The following is an 18,778-nucleotide window of genomic DNA, read 5'->3' as shown; positions in this document are numbered from 1 at the left end:
TATAGATAGATAAGTTAGGTCAAAGATATAGATAGGTAGGTCAAAATAAATTAATTTTAATGTAATTAAAATTGAAATGTAAAGAAAATAATAGCTTAAATGACCAAAATGTCAAAGTAAGCTTTGATGTCCTGAAAGGCAATACATCAAATGACTGAAATTGTTTTATTACAGTAGCTTCAGGATTAAAGCTTGGAAAAAGTGACATCTTCAGAGGTTAAATAAGGCTAGCTGTGAAAACATTTCAACACAATAGAAAATCACATTTGTGGAAATAAAATTTAAAAAAAGCAACATATTCAAGAAGGAAAGTGTGTGTAGGCATGTGTAGGCAAAAAATGTGCCCCCCCCCCAAAAAAAAAAAAATCCCACATGAATTATTAATGTTGATTTTTTGGCACCATTTCAATTCACACAACTGTTAGGCTACATAAAATTCCTACCCCAAAAGGAAGAACAAACGTTTTCCTGTTTCGCCATTTGTTTTGTAATGGTAAAATGTTTTAGACAAAACTAATGGTGAAACACTAGTTTTTCCTGTTCCCGTTTCCAGCAATTCAAGTTTCTGAGTGACTGTCTGACAGCTCAGGTAAAAGTATCTGATTATTTCTGATTAAAAAAAAAATCTGTATAATTTAAATTGTTAAGTGTTCCTTTACAATCTATATGTGCACTAATGTTGATCTGCACTCAAAGTGAAAAAGACAAAAAAAAAAAGGAACAAGAAATCTGAAATCTTTTTTTCAGATTTCAGCATGAGTGGACCTAAAAACTTGGTTATCATAATCTGGATATTGAGAGGTGAGAGACTTGGTGTTATTGATCTGTTGGGTTTGAAATATAAGCCTAGAGTTTTAAATTAATGAACAAATACTAAATGAGTGTTTATCAAAATGGTGCTATTTATAAGGATGGGTGTCAGTTTAACTCGCACTTCAATTGTGTTGTAAAGTGAAGCAGCTCAATGCTTTGCCATGTATTAAACTAATGTAGAACATGTCATGTGTGTTTATGTATGAAGGTGCTGAAATCAACACGTGGGAAATTAAGATGCCTCAGAATATAGATGCGATGAATGGCTTCTGTGTTCATATTCCATGTCAGTTTGAGATCCCCGACTCATTCAAAACGTCTCTAGACAACTCTGTAAAGGCGATGTGGAAAAAAACAACCATAGACGGAGCGATCGCGCTCGGTTCAGGAAATGTGATCGGCAACATCTTAAACAGAAATTGCACTACAGTGTTTCACAACGTTTCTGCTGGTTTCAGTGACATGTATTTCTTCAGACTTGAGGGTCACGAACCTCTCTTGTATACTTTTAGGCAAGGAGTGAACATCACAGTCCATAAAGGTTGGAATCGTTTTTACATTTTATTTTTGGGAGGGATTGGGTTGGGGCATTATGATGATAATGTCTTAAAGGGTATATCATGCTTTTAAATCATTCATTTTCATATAAATCATACATTTGTGGTCTACATAAAGCATAACTGCAATGCTTGGGTCTGAATTCCTCATTATTATAGCTCCACAGGCCCCTTTTCTACCCCTTTTCTGATGTGAGTCTTTGAGCAACTCGTTTTAAAGCGGCCCCTTTAAAAAGGAGATGCGTCATACCCCGCCCGTTTTTCAGGTCGCTGAGTTCGCGGTCGTTTCAACTCCACCCCGTTCGACCATTCTTGTAGTTTGATTAGAGATATATCCAATTATACACTATAGCTTCAAAGAACATTTTTATTCACACGTTAACAAAATGTCAACAACGGAAGACTTGTCCATCAAGCCTAACATATTCGAGCCAGAGCGAGCGACTTGAAAAAGACGACGACGACAAACCTGCAGAACAACGTTTTCATATGGATGCAGTGGTATGTAACTGTATTGTGTTATAGTGAAAGTCGACTATTTCTCTTGTTAAAACAAGCACACTGACAAGATAAATAACTACGGTTTAATCTTACCACAAAAAATCTGTATTGATAATATGATACGTTTAGAAACGCATCAGAAAACACAGCTAAATTACCATTGATGAAACTCAACTCAACTCAAGAACGATACGTGTAACATTACTTCAAAACAAAAACAAAGAAAGACAAAGCTACTACTTAACCCTGACCATCATGTGTTTAAGAAAGTAATTACTTTATTTTTATTAATGATATTTACAGCTTATCGAAATGCTCTGTTCGTCGTCTCAAAGGTAGAAGGAATTTACCTCTCATTCAGACGAAGTCAATCGGCAAACCCTTCTATACTGGCGGAGGTTGACGTTGGTTTCCTTGAAGTGCGTCGGGTCACTAACGTACATCCAACAACCGAACATTTTGACTTGCCCTCTCGTAACTTCTGCATCCTTGAGCTCGGACTACAAAATCGGAGCGAGAAATAATAATGGCGGATTACTCGAAGTGTTGGGCCAGTAGTCAATGTCCTTATTTGTCAGTTCGGCTGCAAATACTGTGATGTAATTGTTCAAAAAACGTCATAGAGAACAGAAAAATCTGAACAGGTTGAAAAAATATGACCAAAACAGAATATAAAGATATAAATGAAGCACCTGAAGAGAATAATTTCATCTGTTGTGTACTTATAAACACTCCAAATATACAACAAAATGCATTTAAGGCCTAAAAAAGTGGATTTTGCATGATATGTCCCTTTTAATTCGATTATTCTTAATTCCAAGACGCTCCACCGCCTGTCCTGAACTCACATGTTCAGGTGCTGGAAGTTCTAGAGGGCTCCGAGTTGACATTGACCTGTTCCACTGTGATCTCATGTCCCTCAATGCAACCTCTGATGCAGTGGAGCCCACAACTAGGAGAACAGCTCACACCAACCCAAAAGGTGAAATCAGGCAAATCATGATGATTGTAAATTACAGTTCTGCGTCATGACGCTTTAAACTTTGTTTTCTTCTTAAGGAGGATGAATTTGGACAGAAAATGTTGGTCTCCTCTCAGATGTTCAAAGCTACGCCTCTAAATGACCACCTTAAAGTCTCCTGCACTCTTTTGTACTCCCAGGGTGCCACAAGACAAGTTGAGACCAGCGTTACCGTCAGAGTGCTTTGTAAGTGAAACAGTGAAAGGAAAGCAATTATATTATGTATTATATTGGCCCTATCCCAAATGGAACACTAAAGCCTCAAAGTATCCACCTTATTTTGCAGCCATTTATAATTTAAATGTGTCTTGCTTCTGGTGTCATTCATTAGCAGTTAGTTTTAGGTGTACAAAGGAGCTCCTTATGCCGCTTGATATTGCAAACTGGTATTTTTTACATAGCCTATTATTTTGATGTAGGTTAGTGTCTCAATTAAACAAGCTGGTTTGTGGCGCAAACTGTTTTACAGTGTACTGTACTTTGATATTTTTTTCTCCTTATTACCCTATAGCAGCTCAGAAATTGAAAGTCTCGCGCATTCACAGAGAACACCTTACTTACGTTTTGAAAAGTAAGGTGGGGTAGTAGCCTACTCTGTTTTTTTACATGTAGGCGTGTGTGGGTCCATGTAGCGAGATCCCAATTTCGTCACCAAAATAGTATGCCCATACTGTAAGAAAAAGTGCATATCAAAGACACATTGAAGAGACCATCTTTCCACAATTGTAATTTGAAAGGCTTGCGCAAATACAGTGGGTACGGAAAGTATTCAGACCCCCTTAAATTGTGCACTCTTTGTTAAAATGCAGCCATTTGCTAAAATCATTTAAGTTCATTTTTTTCCCTCATTGTACACCAAGCATAGCCTGACTACGTCAGACTTCCGCTAATTTCATTTCGCTCCTGTAGTCCGTCTGAGATAGCAGCATATCTTTCAGTTTTCCACCGGCCTGAAAACAGCCGGCCATTCAACGAACAGAGGGCGGGCTGAGAGCCGTGACGTAGACACTAAGCGCCGAGTTTTACAAAAACTCGGAAACCGAAACGATCGCAGAAATGGGAAACAAGACACGGGAAGCAATTCGCTCTGTTATGGAGAACATTCCGGGGGTTTTCAAACTGAAGCAAAAGGCGTTTACAGCCGTGTTTACTCCGATATTTCGCTCGCATCATCAAGTGTTTACAGCCAGGACCGGCGCATGCACTTCTGCCACTCTAGGCGAAAAACGATTTTGCTCCCCCTCTATTTGCAACATATACCAGCAAAAACCAGCATGCTTGGCCATTATGTAGCTTGCACAACGCGCGTACACTTTGATTCTCTCATCAACACAGATGCAGCCGTTTTTATTTTTGCAAACCATTATAACAAGGAAAAATATTAACACTTCAAACTTAGACATTTAGGCTACCCAATTTTTTTCAGGCTAATTGTAGTAACGACGGATCAGACCTGTTTGGCCATAACTATATGCATAACTATAAGGACATAACTTACCCCCATTCAACGTCAGTTATTTGTCTTTTACGGCCATGACACGAACGTCGGTCTCCTCGGCTGTGAACGCTCCTGGCGCGCTCTTATTGTCATATTATTATTATCATAATAATAACAACAATCCACCATATTTCGTTTCGACATCCTGCTGCATTGATCCCAGATATGTGTTCATTGCGTATGACACGTGACAAATGAACGTAAGACTCGGAAGGTAAAGTGATTAATTGTTCCCTGTAAATCATTTTTTACTGCATTATTATTTCTTAATTCAGAATATGATCAACATTGCGTAGGTGGATGTGATCGGGGAATTTGGCTGTTAAAATTAAAACATTAAGCTACTTAATTAAACGAAATGGCTCGAATGACTCAGAGAATCAGTAAAATGAACTTCCTATTCATGACTCGCGAGAGCAGGGGCTTGGTCTCGCCCTCGCGGCGCTGCGGGGCGGCGGAAGCTAAATCAGTCATGACTTGTGAGAGCAGGGCACGCCGACGCTGCGGGGCGGCCGCAACTCATTAAATCATATAAATAACCTAGTTTGTGAATTGTTCATTCCTGGTTGGCACACATTTTGCAGCCTTTATAAAAGCGCCGCTCCCTGTTTACAGTGGAATAGAAGTTCGACCATAGATTTGAGTTCGATGCACAATGTCTCGGTGCGACTGTGTCGCCGCAGAACATACGTCATAAATAAACTTATCTGATTGGCTTACGGGTAACCAATGAGTTTAAACTTCAGAGAAGCGCCTCCTTGCGAGAGAGAAAACACTTCTCTATTCCAGACTCTGTCTACGAAGCAAAGTGAAGTAGCAGAGTCTGGTATTACCAGGCTACACCAAGCACCCCATATTGACAGAAAAACACAGAAGTGTTGACATTTTTGCACATTTATTAAAAAGAAAAACTGAAATATCACATGGTCCTAAGTATTCAGACCCTTTGCTCAGTTTTTAGTAGAAGCACCCTTTTGATCTAATACAGCCATGAGTCTTTTTGGGAAAGATGCAACTAGTTTTTCACATCTGGATTTGAGTGTCCTCTGCCATTCCTACTTGCAGATCCTCTCCAGGTCTGTCAGGTTGGATGATAAACGTTGGTGGACAGCCATTTTCAGGTCTCTAGAGATGCTCAATTGGGGTTAAGTCAGGGCTTTGGCTGGGCCATTCAAGAACAGCCACAGAGTTGTTGTGAAGCCACTCTTTCATTATTTTAGCGGTGTGCTTAGGGTCATTGTCTTGTTGGAAGGTGAACCTTCAGCCCAGTCTGAGGTCCAGAGCACTCTGGAAAAGGTTTTCGTCCAGGATATCCCTGTACTTGGCCGCATTCATCTTTCCCTCGATTGGAACCAGTCGTCCTGTCCCTGCAGCTGAAAAACACCCCCACAGCATGATGATGCCACCACCATGCTTCACTGTTGAGACTGTATTGGACAGGTGTTGAGCAGTGCCTGGTTTTCTCCACATGTACCGCTTAGAATTAAGGCCAAAAAGTTCTATCTTGGTCTCATCAGACCAGAGGATCTTATTTATCACCATCTTGGAGTCCTTCAGGTGTTTTTTTAGCAAACTTTGACTGAGGAGAGGCTTCCGTCGGGCCACTCTGCCATAAAGCCCCGACTGGTGGATTGCTGCAGTCATGGTTGACTTACTACAAATTTCTCCACAGTGATCTTTGGGTTCTTCTTTACCTCTCTCACCAAGGCTCTTCTCCCCCGATAGCTCAGTTTGGCCGGACGGCCTGCTCTAGGAAGGGTTCTGGTTGTCCCAAACGTCTTCCATTTAAGGATTATGGAGGCCACTGTGCTCTGAGGAACCTTAAGTGCAGCAGAATTTTGTTTGTAACCTTGGCCAGATCTGTGCCTTGTCACAATTCTGTCTCTGAGCTCTTCAGGCAGTTCCTTTGACCTCATGATTCTCATTTGCTCTGACATGCACTGTGAGCTGTAAGGTCTTATATAGACAGATGTGTGGCTTTCCTAATCAAGTCCAATCAGTATAATCAAACACAGCTGGACTCAAATGAAGGGGTAGAACCATCTCAAGGATGATCAGAAGAAATAGACAGCACCTGAGTTAAATATATGATGTGTCACATCAAAGGGTCTGAATACTTAGGACCATGTGATATTTCAATTTTTCTTTTTAAATAAATGTGCAAAAATGTCAACAATCCTGTGTTTTTCTGTCAATATGGGGTGCTGTGTGTACAATAATGAGGGAAAAAAACGAACTTAAATGATTTCAGAAAATGGCTGCAAAATAACAAAGAGTGAAAAATTTAAGGGGATCTGAATACTTTCTGTACCCACTGTACTTAGCAGAAGAACACAAAAATTGGCCTTAAGTCCACAAGACCGCAAGTGCACATGACGTGTGCGCCATTTGGCACAGGGCCATTATTTGTTGTCAAATGTACTTATCCGATTGGTGACCTATAGTACAGAATGTTAATTATTTTTTATTCAAGACATTCTGTTTATTTAAAATTATATTTTGAATCTCAGATTTATTGTACTGGTCTCTGAATGTTGGGTTCCTATGTTATTAAAGGACACAGGTCAGTCTTCTCTTTCAGATGCTCCCAAAAACACCATAGCCCTTATGAGTCCATTGGGTCCAGTGTCTGAAGGCAGTGCGGTGATCCTGAGCTGTCACAGTGATGCCAACCCTGCTGTCACACGCTACGAGTGGTACAAAGACAGTGGATCCGGGACGCTAGTGTTGCAGAATCAAGGACAGACTCTTGCATTAATAGCCAGTAGTGATGTTCAGGGTCTGTATGTCTGCAAGGTCTACAACAACCACGGGACCGACCAATCGAGGGCTGTCACTGTGGGCATAAACAGTAAATATCACCTTTACTAAGTTAGTTAACTTTACCATTTCTTTTCAGAACCTTGGGTTTTTCCTAGCAAACAAGCTACTTTTGGTAACACTTTAGAATACCGTTCCTTCGTTGATGAATAACTACACAAGAACCAATGAGTAACACAATATTAACAATCTAGTCAGAAACTCTGATTAACAAATTAAGTAATAGCTCACAGATAAAAGAGGTACTTCACTAATAACTAATCAATAACAACTAATTTTTGAATGCTTCCCAGAGAACTACTGAAAAAGTTTATCAAAGCTACACTGTGTGATTTTTACCCCCATCTAGCGGTGAAAAGGTATATGACCATCTAGTGAATATTAGTATTATAATATTAGGCAACATGGTGACCGACCATAGATAGTATAAGAAATGGACAGAGGAACCCCATTGAGACGATTGAAGCCTGTTTTTGGCGATTTTTTTAGCACTTCCGTCACTGACGCACAGACTCAAACAGAGCTTGACGACGTAGATGTGACGTGATCGACCCGTCTGTCTTCTAGTGCTGTGCCATGAGAAATCTGAATCATTCCCCTCCCAAACATACTGAGGTGGAGTGTGTGCGTAGGAGCTGTCCATGAGCTAGGAGCAGGAGAAACTTTATTCTGATTAATTATTTTGTCATTTTGCCTCCACGTTTCCCCGATTGACCGCGAGCTTCTTCTCCTGTCCATATGATAATCTCTCTACTGTGCGACAGAGAGTCGCGTGGGTATGACGCAATCATTAGCTTACTTTCACTAAAACTGCTTCTACGGGGCCATAACATAAGCCACAAGGTAATGGAGCATTTTACAGATTGTCGTGTTTCTTTAGAAATAAATAAAGGACAAATGGGGTCATCAAACGCCTCAGATGTAAAGTTATTCGCTGTCAAAGTGACGCCAAAATGAATGGGAGTCAATGGGAATGCTAACGCAAGTGAAGTTCTGCTACAAGATGGCAGCTCCCGCGAGGCTTCAACTTCCGGTCGATGGATTGCCCCCTTGCGACCGACATAGAACCCCTTACCCGTATGTATGGCGTATTATACACTCACGAGATTACTTTATTACTTGAACGAAGTAAATATACATTAATGAGCACATATATTTTTGAAAGAACTAAATGTTTTTAGCTAAGAATAAACTAAAAGAGTTACACAGTGTAGCTTTAACAATCTAGTAACTACGATTAACTAAAAAGAAACACTGATTAACGAATTAGTCAGTAATAGCGCACAGATGAAAGTGGTTCAACTAATCAATAACTATGTCATGATTTGTGCAACCAAACACAAAAGTCATTTCAAGCATTTGAGATTTTTGGTGAACTTTTTAAATCGGATACTTTTAGAAAATTTCTTTAGAAGTATGTGACACTTCACTTGAGTCATTACTAGTTAGTTCCCATGATCTTTACTTTAGAATACGGATCCAAATAATTAGTAATTAAGTGTAAAATCTTCTAATCCCTCACAAGATATGCACACACACACACACACACACACACACACACACATATATATATATATAAATATATATATATGAGCTAGGAGACATACATAAAAATATATATTTTTGGGGGGAGGTAGGTTAAATAATTAAATAATAAATAATATGGTATTTGGGTGGCTGATGACTTAATATGTTCCAGTAGCCCATACTCACCATGACTCAGTTATTCAATGCCAGTCCAGAGGAATGCTGGGAAATTGGCCACAGGACAAGTACGGTCCTGACAACTGCATTTACAAATCCATTTCTTTAAAATTATTCAGTTGATAAATAGACAGCATAGGCCAATTATTAACAGCTTTTCCAAATAATAAGTCTGCTATTACCTATTGATAATGTAAACAACCTTGTGTACTCATTTACAGTAGCAGTTAAAATGTTAATGCAGTGCTAGTCATTTGTCCTGCATTGGTTATTGATTAGTTTTGCATTAATTAATAAGCTTTTTCAGTAGTTCTCTGGTAGTTCCACTTCCATCTTCCAACAACTTACTAGTTCGTTAATCAGAGTTTCTTGTTATAGTTACTAGATTGTTAACTTTGTGTTACTGATTGGTTCTTGTGTAGTTATTCAGTAACGAAGGAACCGTATTCTAAAGTGTTACCCTACTTTTTTCCAAGGAATATCAGTGTAACATGAGAAAACTGAGCGACCTGGGGCTAAAATATCATTCTCTTTCTTACGCGAAGCATCAGGTGGTCCGGTTCATTTTAGTGATCTGATTCATTTGGTTGGTTCATTTAATCGAATTTAATTTATTTGAATCCCTAAACAGATTGCACTGCATTTTATGTCTTATTTTTTGTATCGATTTGTATCGATATACAAAATGTTGCTAAATAATAAAGCTTATATAATATAATATAGCTTATATTTAATTTGATTCTTTTAATTAGCAAGCAAGCAAGCGCTGTTACAGGAATAATTGACTCAAAATCAAACACAAGACATATCATGTCAAATCTTAACGAGCATTGGGAAATTCTAGGAAGTAAGACAGGAAAAAAATATGATTTTAATGTCTACCGGCATGTGTATTCAATTTAAGGGCAGGGAAAATACTTGTTTAAATCAAAACTTTTTTTTGTTTGCATGTTTACATGTCTAGGATTTAGCTGTATGCTTTCTTTTCATCATCTTGGACATCTTTCTGTGTCATTGACCCATAATCGCTTTAGTACAGTGATATCATCTATGCTTCACTAATGATGAAGGTGATTCATGACCAATTCTTTGAATGGCAGAGTTGATGTGGCTGCAATAACCGGACACAAGGTTCGATGGGTGTAAACAAACAATTAAATTAGAAACTACAACCAAACCACATCAAAATACATTTGTATGATTATCAGTGGGCAGTTCGTTGATGTGTAAACTTGCTAACCTTAAGAATGTTCATTCTCAGACCATGTGTAACTGCAATGTGGAAGTAATGTGCTTTTTATGAACATGAGTTATGTATCTTCCTGGGTGTTCTTGTGGTATGCAGTTTTATTTGTCATAATATAGTGACGTAAAATCAGCTAAAGCTTTTATTCTATTTTTCTGTCTGATTCAGGTTGCCAGTGCTCCATTGCACTGTACATTATATGTGGACTTCTGGCGCTTTTCTTAATTCTCATTACTGCAATCGATGTGCTCAAATACAAAAGGTGAGTTTTGAAAAAAGATTGCAAACAGCAAGAACTTTGACATCATAACATGATTTAGCCTGTTTTTAAATATGAGTAAGAGCTGTGCGTGTAAACCTCACTCCCCTGGCCTCAAGTGGCCCTCCCCCTTATGCCGGAGACTGGTCGAGTAGGTCTAGTTACATTTGGTGCCGTTTACCCAGATGGGAGTGAGTGTAACTGTGTGTTTCCTGTTAAAATAAGGGGTCACATTCTGCTCTTTCAGAAAAAAAGGTACAAAAGCTGTCACTGGGACTGTACCTTTTCAAAAGGTAAACTTTTGTCCATTTTAGGGGCTAATATGTACAGTTTAGGTGCTAATATGTACATTTAGGTGCTAATATGTACACTTGGGTGCTAATATGTACATTTTAGGTGCTAATATGGACATTTATGTGCTAACATGGAAATTTATTTGGTAAAATACATTTTAGGTGCTAATATGTACATTTAGGTGCTAATATGTACATTTGGGTTCAAATATGTACATTTTAGGTGCTAATATGTACATTTAGGTGCTAATATGTACACTTGGGTGCTAATATGTACATTTTAGGTGCTCATATGGACATTTATGTGCTAACATGGAAATTTATTTGGTAAAATACATTTTAGGTGCTAATATGTACATTTAGGTAATAATATGTACATTTGGGTTCTAATATGTACATTTTAGGTGCTAATATGTACTTGGGTTCTAATATTACATTTTAGGTGCTAATATGGATATTTATTTGCTAATATGTACATTTTAGGTGCTAATATGTACATTTTAGGTTTTAATATGGACATTTAAGTGCTAATATGTACCATTAAGGTACTAATATGCAACCTTTAGGTACAAAAGCGTACCTTTTGAAAACGTACAGCCTGACAGCTTTTGGACCTTTTTTTTCTGAGAGTGTGACATGAATGGGAATATAATATGTCTATAGGGAAAGATATATCCAGCAGCATTGCAGTAGCTCTGCTAGCGCATTACCCCCCGCCAGAATTTATTGTGATTTATTTTATTTAAATGTTCAATTATTTATTTAGAATACACAATTATGAATGGCCACCAATAGAGAAAGCTGTATTTTGTGTAATGTTGTAGTTACAGGATCCAACAGTAGAAGCTAATGAGGCTATGCTAACCACCAGTCACTTTGACCCATTTGGCATTTCTCCAGGTTTATTGACTCATTTGCAAACATTTTTTATTTAACTCTTATTACACATGTATTTTATGCCAAATTCATGTTCTAAAACAAATGAAAGTCACACCTAAATGAATCCCCAAAACATTGCGAAAATATTGTTATAAGTAAAAATAAGTTAAAATATGATCATTCTAATCATTGGGATTTTAATTGTTAATTAAGTTCTATGCAAAATGTCGGTAACCCTTTTAAGGTCAACATTAGTAAATGCATTAGCTAACATGAACTAACAATGAGCAACTTTATGTTAGTATTTTTTTTTGTAAAAATCCAATTGTAAATTAACAAATGTGAACTTTGGATTTTAAAAATGTATTAGTAAATGTTGAAATTACCATTGATTAAGATGAATAAATGTTCGCTCTGCATTGTTCATTGTTAGTTCATGTTAACTAAAACTAAACAGAAACCTTTTTTATAAAAAGTGTTAACAAATTATGTTATTTCTTCTCTTTTCAGCCTATTAAAAAGACTTCAAGTAAGTATAACACCGTCATAAATTATGCCAAGGTATAGAGCAGATAAACAGAAGTATCATATAACACAAACTTTGTTTTCGGGCACATTTTCTGGGTGTGGACGATTTATTATCAAAATTATGATATGGAAGAATTTCTCTGAGTTCAAGATATTTGTCATTTTCAAAGACTTTGCAATTGCATTTGTCTTTCGTGCAATTAGAAGTTTGAAGGCATGAGAGAATCCATGATGTATGCGACCCTCCACAGGACCAGTGACTCTGTATACAATGTAATACAGGTCAGTGTTTTGGTATTAAAGGTTATTTTGCTAAAACAACATCCTTCTATTTGAACGTGATTATGCTTGGCGTGCAACTTTGAAAGATGCATTGAAGACCTGCTACAACAGTTGCATTTCTTATTTCTCTGTAAGTTGTGTTTAGATACTATGGGGCTTTTTCTGACCTATTCAATCAACCGTTAAATCAAGAGACAGGAAATGGATATTTATATTTCTCAGAAAACAGGAGTTGTGCAAGCATAAACACTGATGGGCTGATCACTTGACGCTATATGGCATGTGACAAAAGCTTTGTGGTGTGAACAAGATAGAGGGGAGAAATAAGTAAAATTGCTGTATCATCAGTTCTATTTCAAGCCATAATGAAGACGCCAAATTTTTTCCCCCCTCAAATTTCTATGAAAGACTAAAATTTTGTGCAACGATCATCAGTTTTCTCATCTGAAAAATAAGATATCTGCATTTTGTATACATTGCTAAAAAGTTCAAATGCAGTGTATAACTAAGCATAGTGTATCAGTAAGTGTGTATGTGATGCATTGTGGATCCCTGAATCTTTCTCTTTACTGCAGACGAGGGGTAGTGGAACCGAAGATGACTACGAAAACAGAAACTTGAGTAAACATCAGCCCAAATCGGAGCCATGGCTAGAAGTTAGCTAGACACAACATGCTGTGGTGCCCATGTTGGAGAACAGATTCTAATCTGGCATGAGTCCTGTTTTGTGCGCTTTTCTGCTCTGTGTGTGTTTCGTATCTCTACAGTTAAATGGCAAAAGTTTAAATAATGAATCAAATCAAAATGGCAGAGGAGTTATCATCTGAATTTGCAGGTTCTTTTAATTTTATGAAGATTACCATTCCATTCTAAGCCGCTCGGGCCGCCATGTCTCCCTAGTGTGGGATCCGTATTCCCCAGGTAATGTGTGTACTCTCTGGACCTCTGCTTCTCGTAAATACTATGTATTGTGCACATTATTTTTTGATGGACATCAATGTCATGACATTCAAATGATGTGGATATGAAAGCAGATGGATCGTAAGGTAATCATTTTTTATTTCCTATAGCCATCAAGTATTCAGTGAAGTGATTAATGCCCATTAGTGTGTCAATGTTTTTAGTTCTAATAATCCAAAATGACAGATGTGATAATGTACATGAGGGGGTTGTTGGGGTAATTATAAAACGTTCACAATTTTACGTAGTCCATTATACTTTATTATACATTTAATATACTTTGGCTTAAAGGGTTAGTTCACCCAAAAAAAATTAAAGTCTGTCAATAATTACTCACCCTGATGTAATTCCAAACACATAAGACTTTGTTTCATTGTCGGAACACAAATGAAGATCTTTTTAATGAAATATGAGAGCTTTCTGATTCTGTCCCCATTAACACCTAAGCAACTACCACTTTATGCTTCAAAAAGTTCATTAAGAGATCGTAAAACTAATCCAAATCAATCGGGCGGTTTAGTCTAAATTTTATGAAGGTAGGCCTACATAACCAATTTATATGATGAAAATATTGAATTCAGGCTTTTATTCACATATAAACATTGCAGCAAACATAAACAGAAGCTCAACCGAACCCAAAGACACACAAGAACAACCTCTTGCTCAAACGTGCAACGTAACACGAGAATGAAACTCATTGGTTCTCAAACATCAAGTGAACACGATTGCGTTTCCGTTTACCGCAACTGTGCGAGTTGAGGAATGTTTATATGTGAATTAAAGCCTAAATTAAGTCTGTTCATCTTTGTCTATTCAGAAAATGTGGCCTGAACCGCTTAATTCGTCTTGTGATCTCTGTATGAACTTGGCTCGGATTTCATTGTGGTCCCAAGGTGAACTACAGTCAGTCTTATGGGTTTGAAACGACATGAGAGTGAGTAATTAATGACAGAATTTAATTTTTTGGGTGAAATCCCTTTAACCGTTTTGCATGTTATTCAGACATGTTAAGCTGGTCAGCAATGTTAAATTCAGCTGTCACATGTGTTGGTTCTTGAATATCAAGTTCCTAGGAAAGGAGTGTTTTGTTGCACAAAGTTGTTTTTATTGTCACCTTTTACAGAAATGTTGTATTTAAACTGATGAAAATGCAGATCCTGGTGTAAATTAATGAAAAAATGTTTTTTTTTTGTTTTTTTTTTTTAACTGGTGTTCCAAAAAGTTTTTGACTCTTATCAAAGTTTGAGACCCGTAATGAAAAAAAAAAAGTTACTGGCATCAAAAAGTGTGTTAAAAAAATATGTTTCACTATATTAAGTCCATCGTTAGTGTATCATGAATGCTTGTTTCGTGGGTTGAAGATTTGTGACGTCTTAACAGTATTCGAACTCGAAAATAAATGAGAAATATTTTCCTCTTCTTCTCACTTTAAATCCTTTAGTCACTCTCTCTCACTTAATCTGTCCGTCTGTCTGTCTCTCTCCTGCATTCTTTGCATTCCATTAGTCACCGACAGGCAGATTAGAGATGAAAAACGGTGTGACGAAAACGGAATTCACACTCCCCTCCCGTCAGCTATTTGTGTCTGTGTGTGAGGATGTCGGTGTGTTTGTGCATCACAGGAAAGTCCTCATTTTCAGACTGTGGAATTGAACTTAAGTAAGAGGTTGTCTTTGAATTTCCATCGGCAAGACGAACTATTCGTAATTTGAAATAGCTGATTAATGGAAAACTTTTGACACAAGGCATGAATGAAGAAATAACGAAACATCAACATGTTAAGAAATCTAAAATTAGGCAGCCTGTCAATTATTTTCACTTTTCATTATTTTCATACAGTTTTCTCTATGAAATGTTTTTTTTTTTTTTTTTTGGGGGGGGGGGGGGGTGGGGGATTCTTATTGTTTTATTAATGTATTTTATATTTATTCTTGGCTTAAATAACATCAAAGTCCATCAGCAAGCCAATTAGAATCAGGCATTAGTCAAGCATTTATGTAGCGCTCTATAAGCTGTGGTAACACACCTGGAAACTATTAACTGAGTGGGCTGGGACATAAATACTGTCAACCGCGGTGGTTTTAGTACGCTGTGCTATATAAACTCTTTAAAGTTGTTGGCTGACGTCTTTTTATAACAAAAATGCCTAGTCTTGGAGATTTAATTTAAAGAAGGAATGAAGCTTGACTTTTTGAAGACACAAAACGGCAAACAGCGTCACTTTTAGTAGGCTACCTACAATACATTTGAATGGGTTAAAGGGATCACCCAAAAAAATAAAATATTGTGATATCACTTACCCTCAAGTTGTTCCAAAGCGTATGAGGTTTTTTCTGCTTCTGTTGAACACAAAAGAAGATGTCTTCAATAATGTTGGTGTGACGATGTCATATGTTACCCCTAATTTCTGTGTCAACCGTGCGTGTTTGGTTTATTTATTTGTATAAATATTTGTTTGGTTTCCATTATTGGTTTAAATATAATGATTACTTTTTCTTGTTAGATGGACTCCAAAAGAAGATTTTTTTTTTCTTTTATTTAGAATTTATATCAACATATTTTAACTTAACTTTTTGTCTCTGGGCTCATTGCTGCAGTAGCTGGTTACAGGGATGGGTGTTAAAGAGGAAGTGAAGCCTTCCTGCTTTAAATTTCGACTCCCATATATGGTTGAACCATTGAGAATAAAAGGATTCATCTTGTCTGTCTGAGTCAGTTCTGGAGAGGGTCGTATTTAGTGTCTCTGTTTTGTGTTCTTTTTTATTTATGCCTGTTTTTTTTTTTTTTTTTTTTTTTTTTTGTAGCCAATGGAACTTTAAATTGTCCGTGGTGTCTCCTGCCTTTGCTCTGGCCATGTCCCCACAGTTTGTAACCAAACAGTTGACGGTAGCCATTGACATCCATTATAGGGGAAAAAAATACTATGGAAGTCAATGGCTACTGTCAACTGACTGGTAACCAACATTTATTTTTAGTTTTCATATCTTCTTTGGTATTCAAAGGAAGAAAGAATCTCATTCAGGTTTGAAACAACATGAGTAAATGATGACTAAATTTTCTATTTTGGGGGTGGACTATCCCTTTAAGGGCCATGAAACAATAACAATGGTGTTCACGCCACAGGAAAAGTCTCGTGATGATGTCACAAATGACTGGTGCTTGATTCAGACTCACTGATGATGACAGATGCTTGGATCACCCCTGAACAAAATGTGCATGAGAGAGCAAGTCTGTGTGTGTGAGGCCATAGGAAGACATTAAGTCATTATAGACTGTTATGACTAAAACTATCCTGTCCGGGCACATTGGCTGATATCACATTTAAAAAAAAAAAAAAATTTGGATCTGGAGATTCTGGTCATTCACTGTTTTCGCAATTTTACTTGCTCGACTGGAAAGAATGTGGTTTTCACAAACATAACAGTGGTAGGCCACAAAAGAGATTTAGGTCACTAAAACTGAATTATCCAGATTTGTTTTGGGATTCCCCTTTCTTCACTGATCTAGGAGTTTTTGGACTGTAATCTGACCCACTCCCAGTGCCTGGGAATTCTATGCTTTTTACCTCTGTATATTGTTTCCTTGTTCAAAAGAATAGAATGAGAAACAGACAAAAACACATGACTGTAACCTAATATCCTGGTTTAGTAATTTTATACTGTCATAGGCAGTGTACGGAGCATATAAATATATATTATATACATACAGATCCATGCTCATGACATGTAAAGCAGAAAAAAATGCTGGTAAATGTCACATGACAGTGACATGTTGGATGTAGTACGTCTGAATTTCCTTCATAGAACATACTTTTTTAATCATCATGTAAGTTCAAATGTAGTACCTCAGGGTACGATTAGACAACAGTGCTTTGCATTTGTATTAAAATCCATTGTAAACAATCCTCATACACGGATGTGCGAAAAACGACTTAAAACTATGTATTCTGCTGCTCGGCCAGTAATGGCGGTGTCACTTTCATCTCATGACCAATTCGTATGAATTTGACGCATGATTAAAAAGTGTCTAATTCGTACGACCTCACTCGTACTAATTCCTACGATTTTTCTAAACCCACGTGATGGTTAGGTTTAGGGGCGGGGTCAGGGGTAGGTCATTCGTACAAAATATGTACGATTTAGCAAAATCTTATTAATTCGTACGTGTGAGGTCGTATGAATTGTTACGAATTAGCCACTTTTTAATCATTCGTCGAATTCGTACGACTTGGTCGTGAGATCGGGTTGGTCACTTTATAAACAAACACAACGCGCCTATAGACTGAACATGTAACACGTATGTGCATGATGTCACCATTTTCACAAATTCACAGTTTTGTTCTTAAAAACTTTCACCTTGAAACCCATTTTCAAAAGTTTGCATTGTCACGCCCCCAAAACGCTATTTTTGTGTAAATGAAGGGCCAAAAAGCATAAATGCCTTACGTTTTTAGTTAAAAATGGTAAACGATCATGTAAACGGACCCTTAGACAGTGCGATTTCGGACGCAAGGCGAAACTTCCTACTGTGTGCCTGTTTGTTACCATAGTAACCTAATGTGTCCACCTGTTAATTCACTCAATTAGTCCTGTGCAGTTACTTGTTAATTATTGTCTGTTATGGCACTTTACATTTTTGTTGTTCTTGTGATCTTTGTTTTATATTAGGAAGAAGATTATGAGGTTTAGTGTTTAGCTAAAGTGTTTAGACACGCTTTGGATGCAACTAGCTTAGTGAAATCTGTACATTGTTTGGTTCCGGCTGTACAACCAATGCAGCAGGGCAACTGGGTGACCGTGAGACGCTGTAGTCGCGGGTCCAAACACTGCTCTTCCTACCCTATCTCACGACCAATTCGTACGAATTCGTACGAGTGATTCAAAAGTGGCTAATTCGTACTAATTCATACGACCTCACTCGTACAAATTTGTACGATTTATCTAAACCCACGTGACGGTTATGTTTAGGGGCGGGGTCAGGGGTAGGTCATTCGTACGAATTTATACGAATTGGCTAATTCGTAAAATATGTACGATTTAGCTAAATCGTACTAATTCGTACGAGTGAGGTCGTACAAATTGTTACGAATTAGCCACCTTGTTAAATTCGTACGAATTCCCGTGAGATCGGGTTGGCTCTTCCATTCCGATTACCATAACAAATAGATTCTCCCCACTCAGTGAAATACCCACTGAGAATCTTGTTGAAAGTGCCCTAGATATTGGCGATTCTATTACACAAAATGTGAAAATAGAGACACCAGCCACCATTGTCACATGTTTGTCAGGTGCCAGAGCCCCTGACATCAAAGCTAATCACTAATGCTAATTGTAAATTTTCTAAGATTTTTATTCACGTTGGCACTACTGATGTTCGACTTCACCAGTCAGAGATCACTCAAAATTTAGTGATCAAAA

General features: G+C 37.5%; 1 protein-coding gene across 2 annotated transcripts; it reads left to right on the top strand.

Annotated features, from left to right (window-relative positions):
- Positions 1-500: 500 nt before the first annotated feature.
- Positions 501-14,781, top strand: LOC120483631 (myelin-associated glycoprotein). 2 transcript variants are annotated; one of them, XM_039678786.2, is made up of 10 exons: positions 501-589; positions 748-801; positions 1,022-1,354; positions 2,693-2,853; positions 2,931-3,078; positions 6,972-7,241; positions 10,329-10,422; positions 12,102-12,120; positions 12,324-12,401; positions 12,977-14,781. In XM_039678786.2, the coding sequence occupies exons 2-10, from the start codon at positions 756-758 to the stop codon at positions 13,064-13,066; spliced, it is 1,239 nt and encodes a 412-aa protein (XP_039534720.2). In that variant the 5' UTR covers positions 501-589; positions 748-755; the 3' UTR covers positions 13,067-14,781. The 2 variants fall into 2 exon arrangements, with proteins under 2 accessions (XP_039534720.2, XP_039534721.2); XM_039678787.2 differs by lacking the exon at positions 1,022-1,354.
- The last annotated feature ends 3,997 nt before the right edge of the window (positions 14,782-18,778 follow it).

Source organism: Pimephales promelas, chromosome 18 (assembly GCF_988280905.1).
Source record: "Pimephales promelas chromosome 18, fPimPro1.hap1.1, whole genome shotgun sequence".
Classification (NCBI taxonomy): Eukaryota; Metazoa; Chordata; class Actinopteri; order Cypriniformes; family Leuciscidae; genus Pimephales; species Pimephales promelas.
This window is presented reverse-complemented; position numbering and strand designations above follow the sequence as displayed.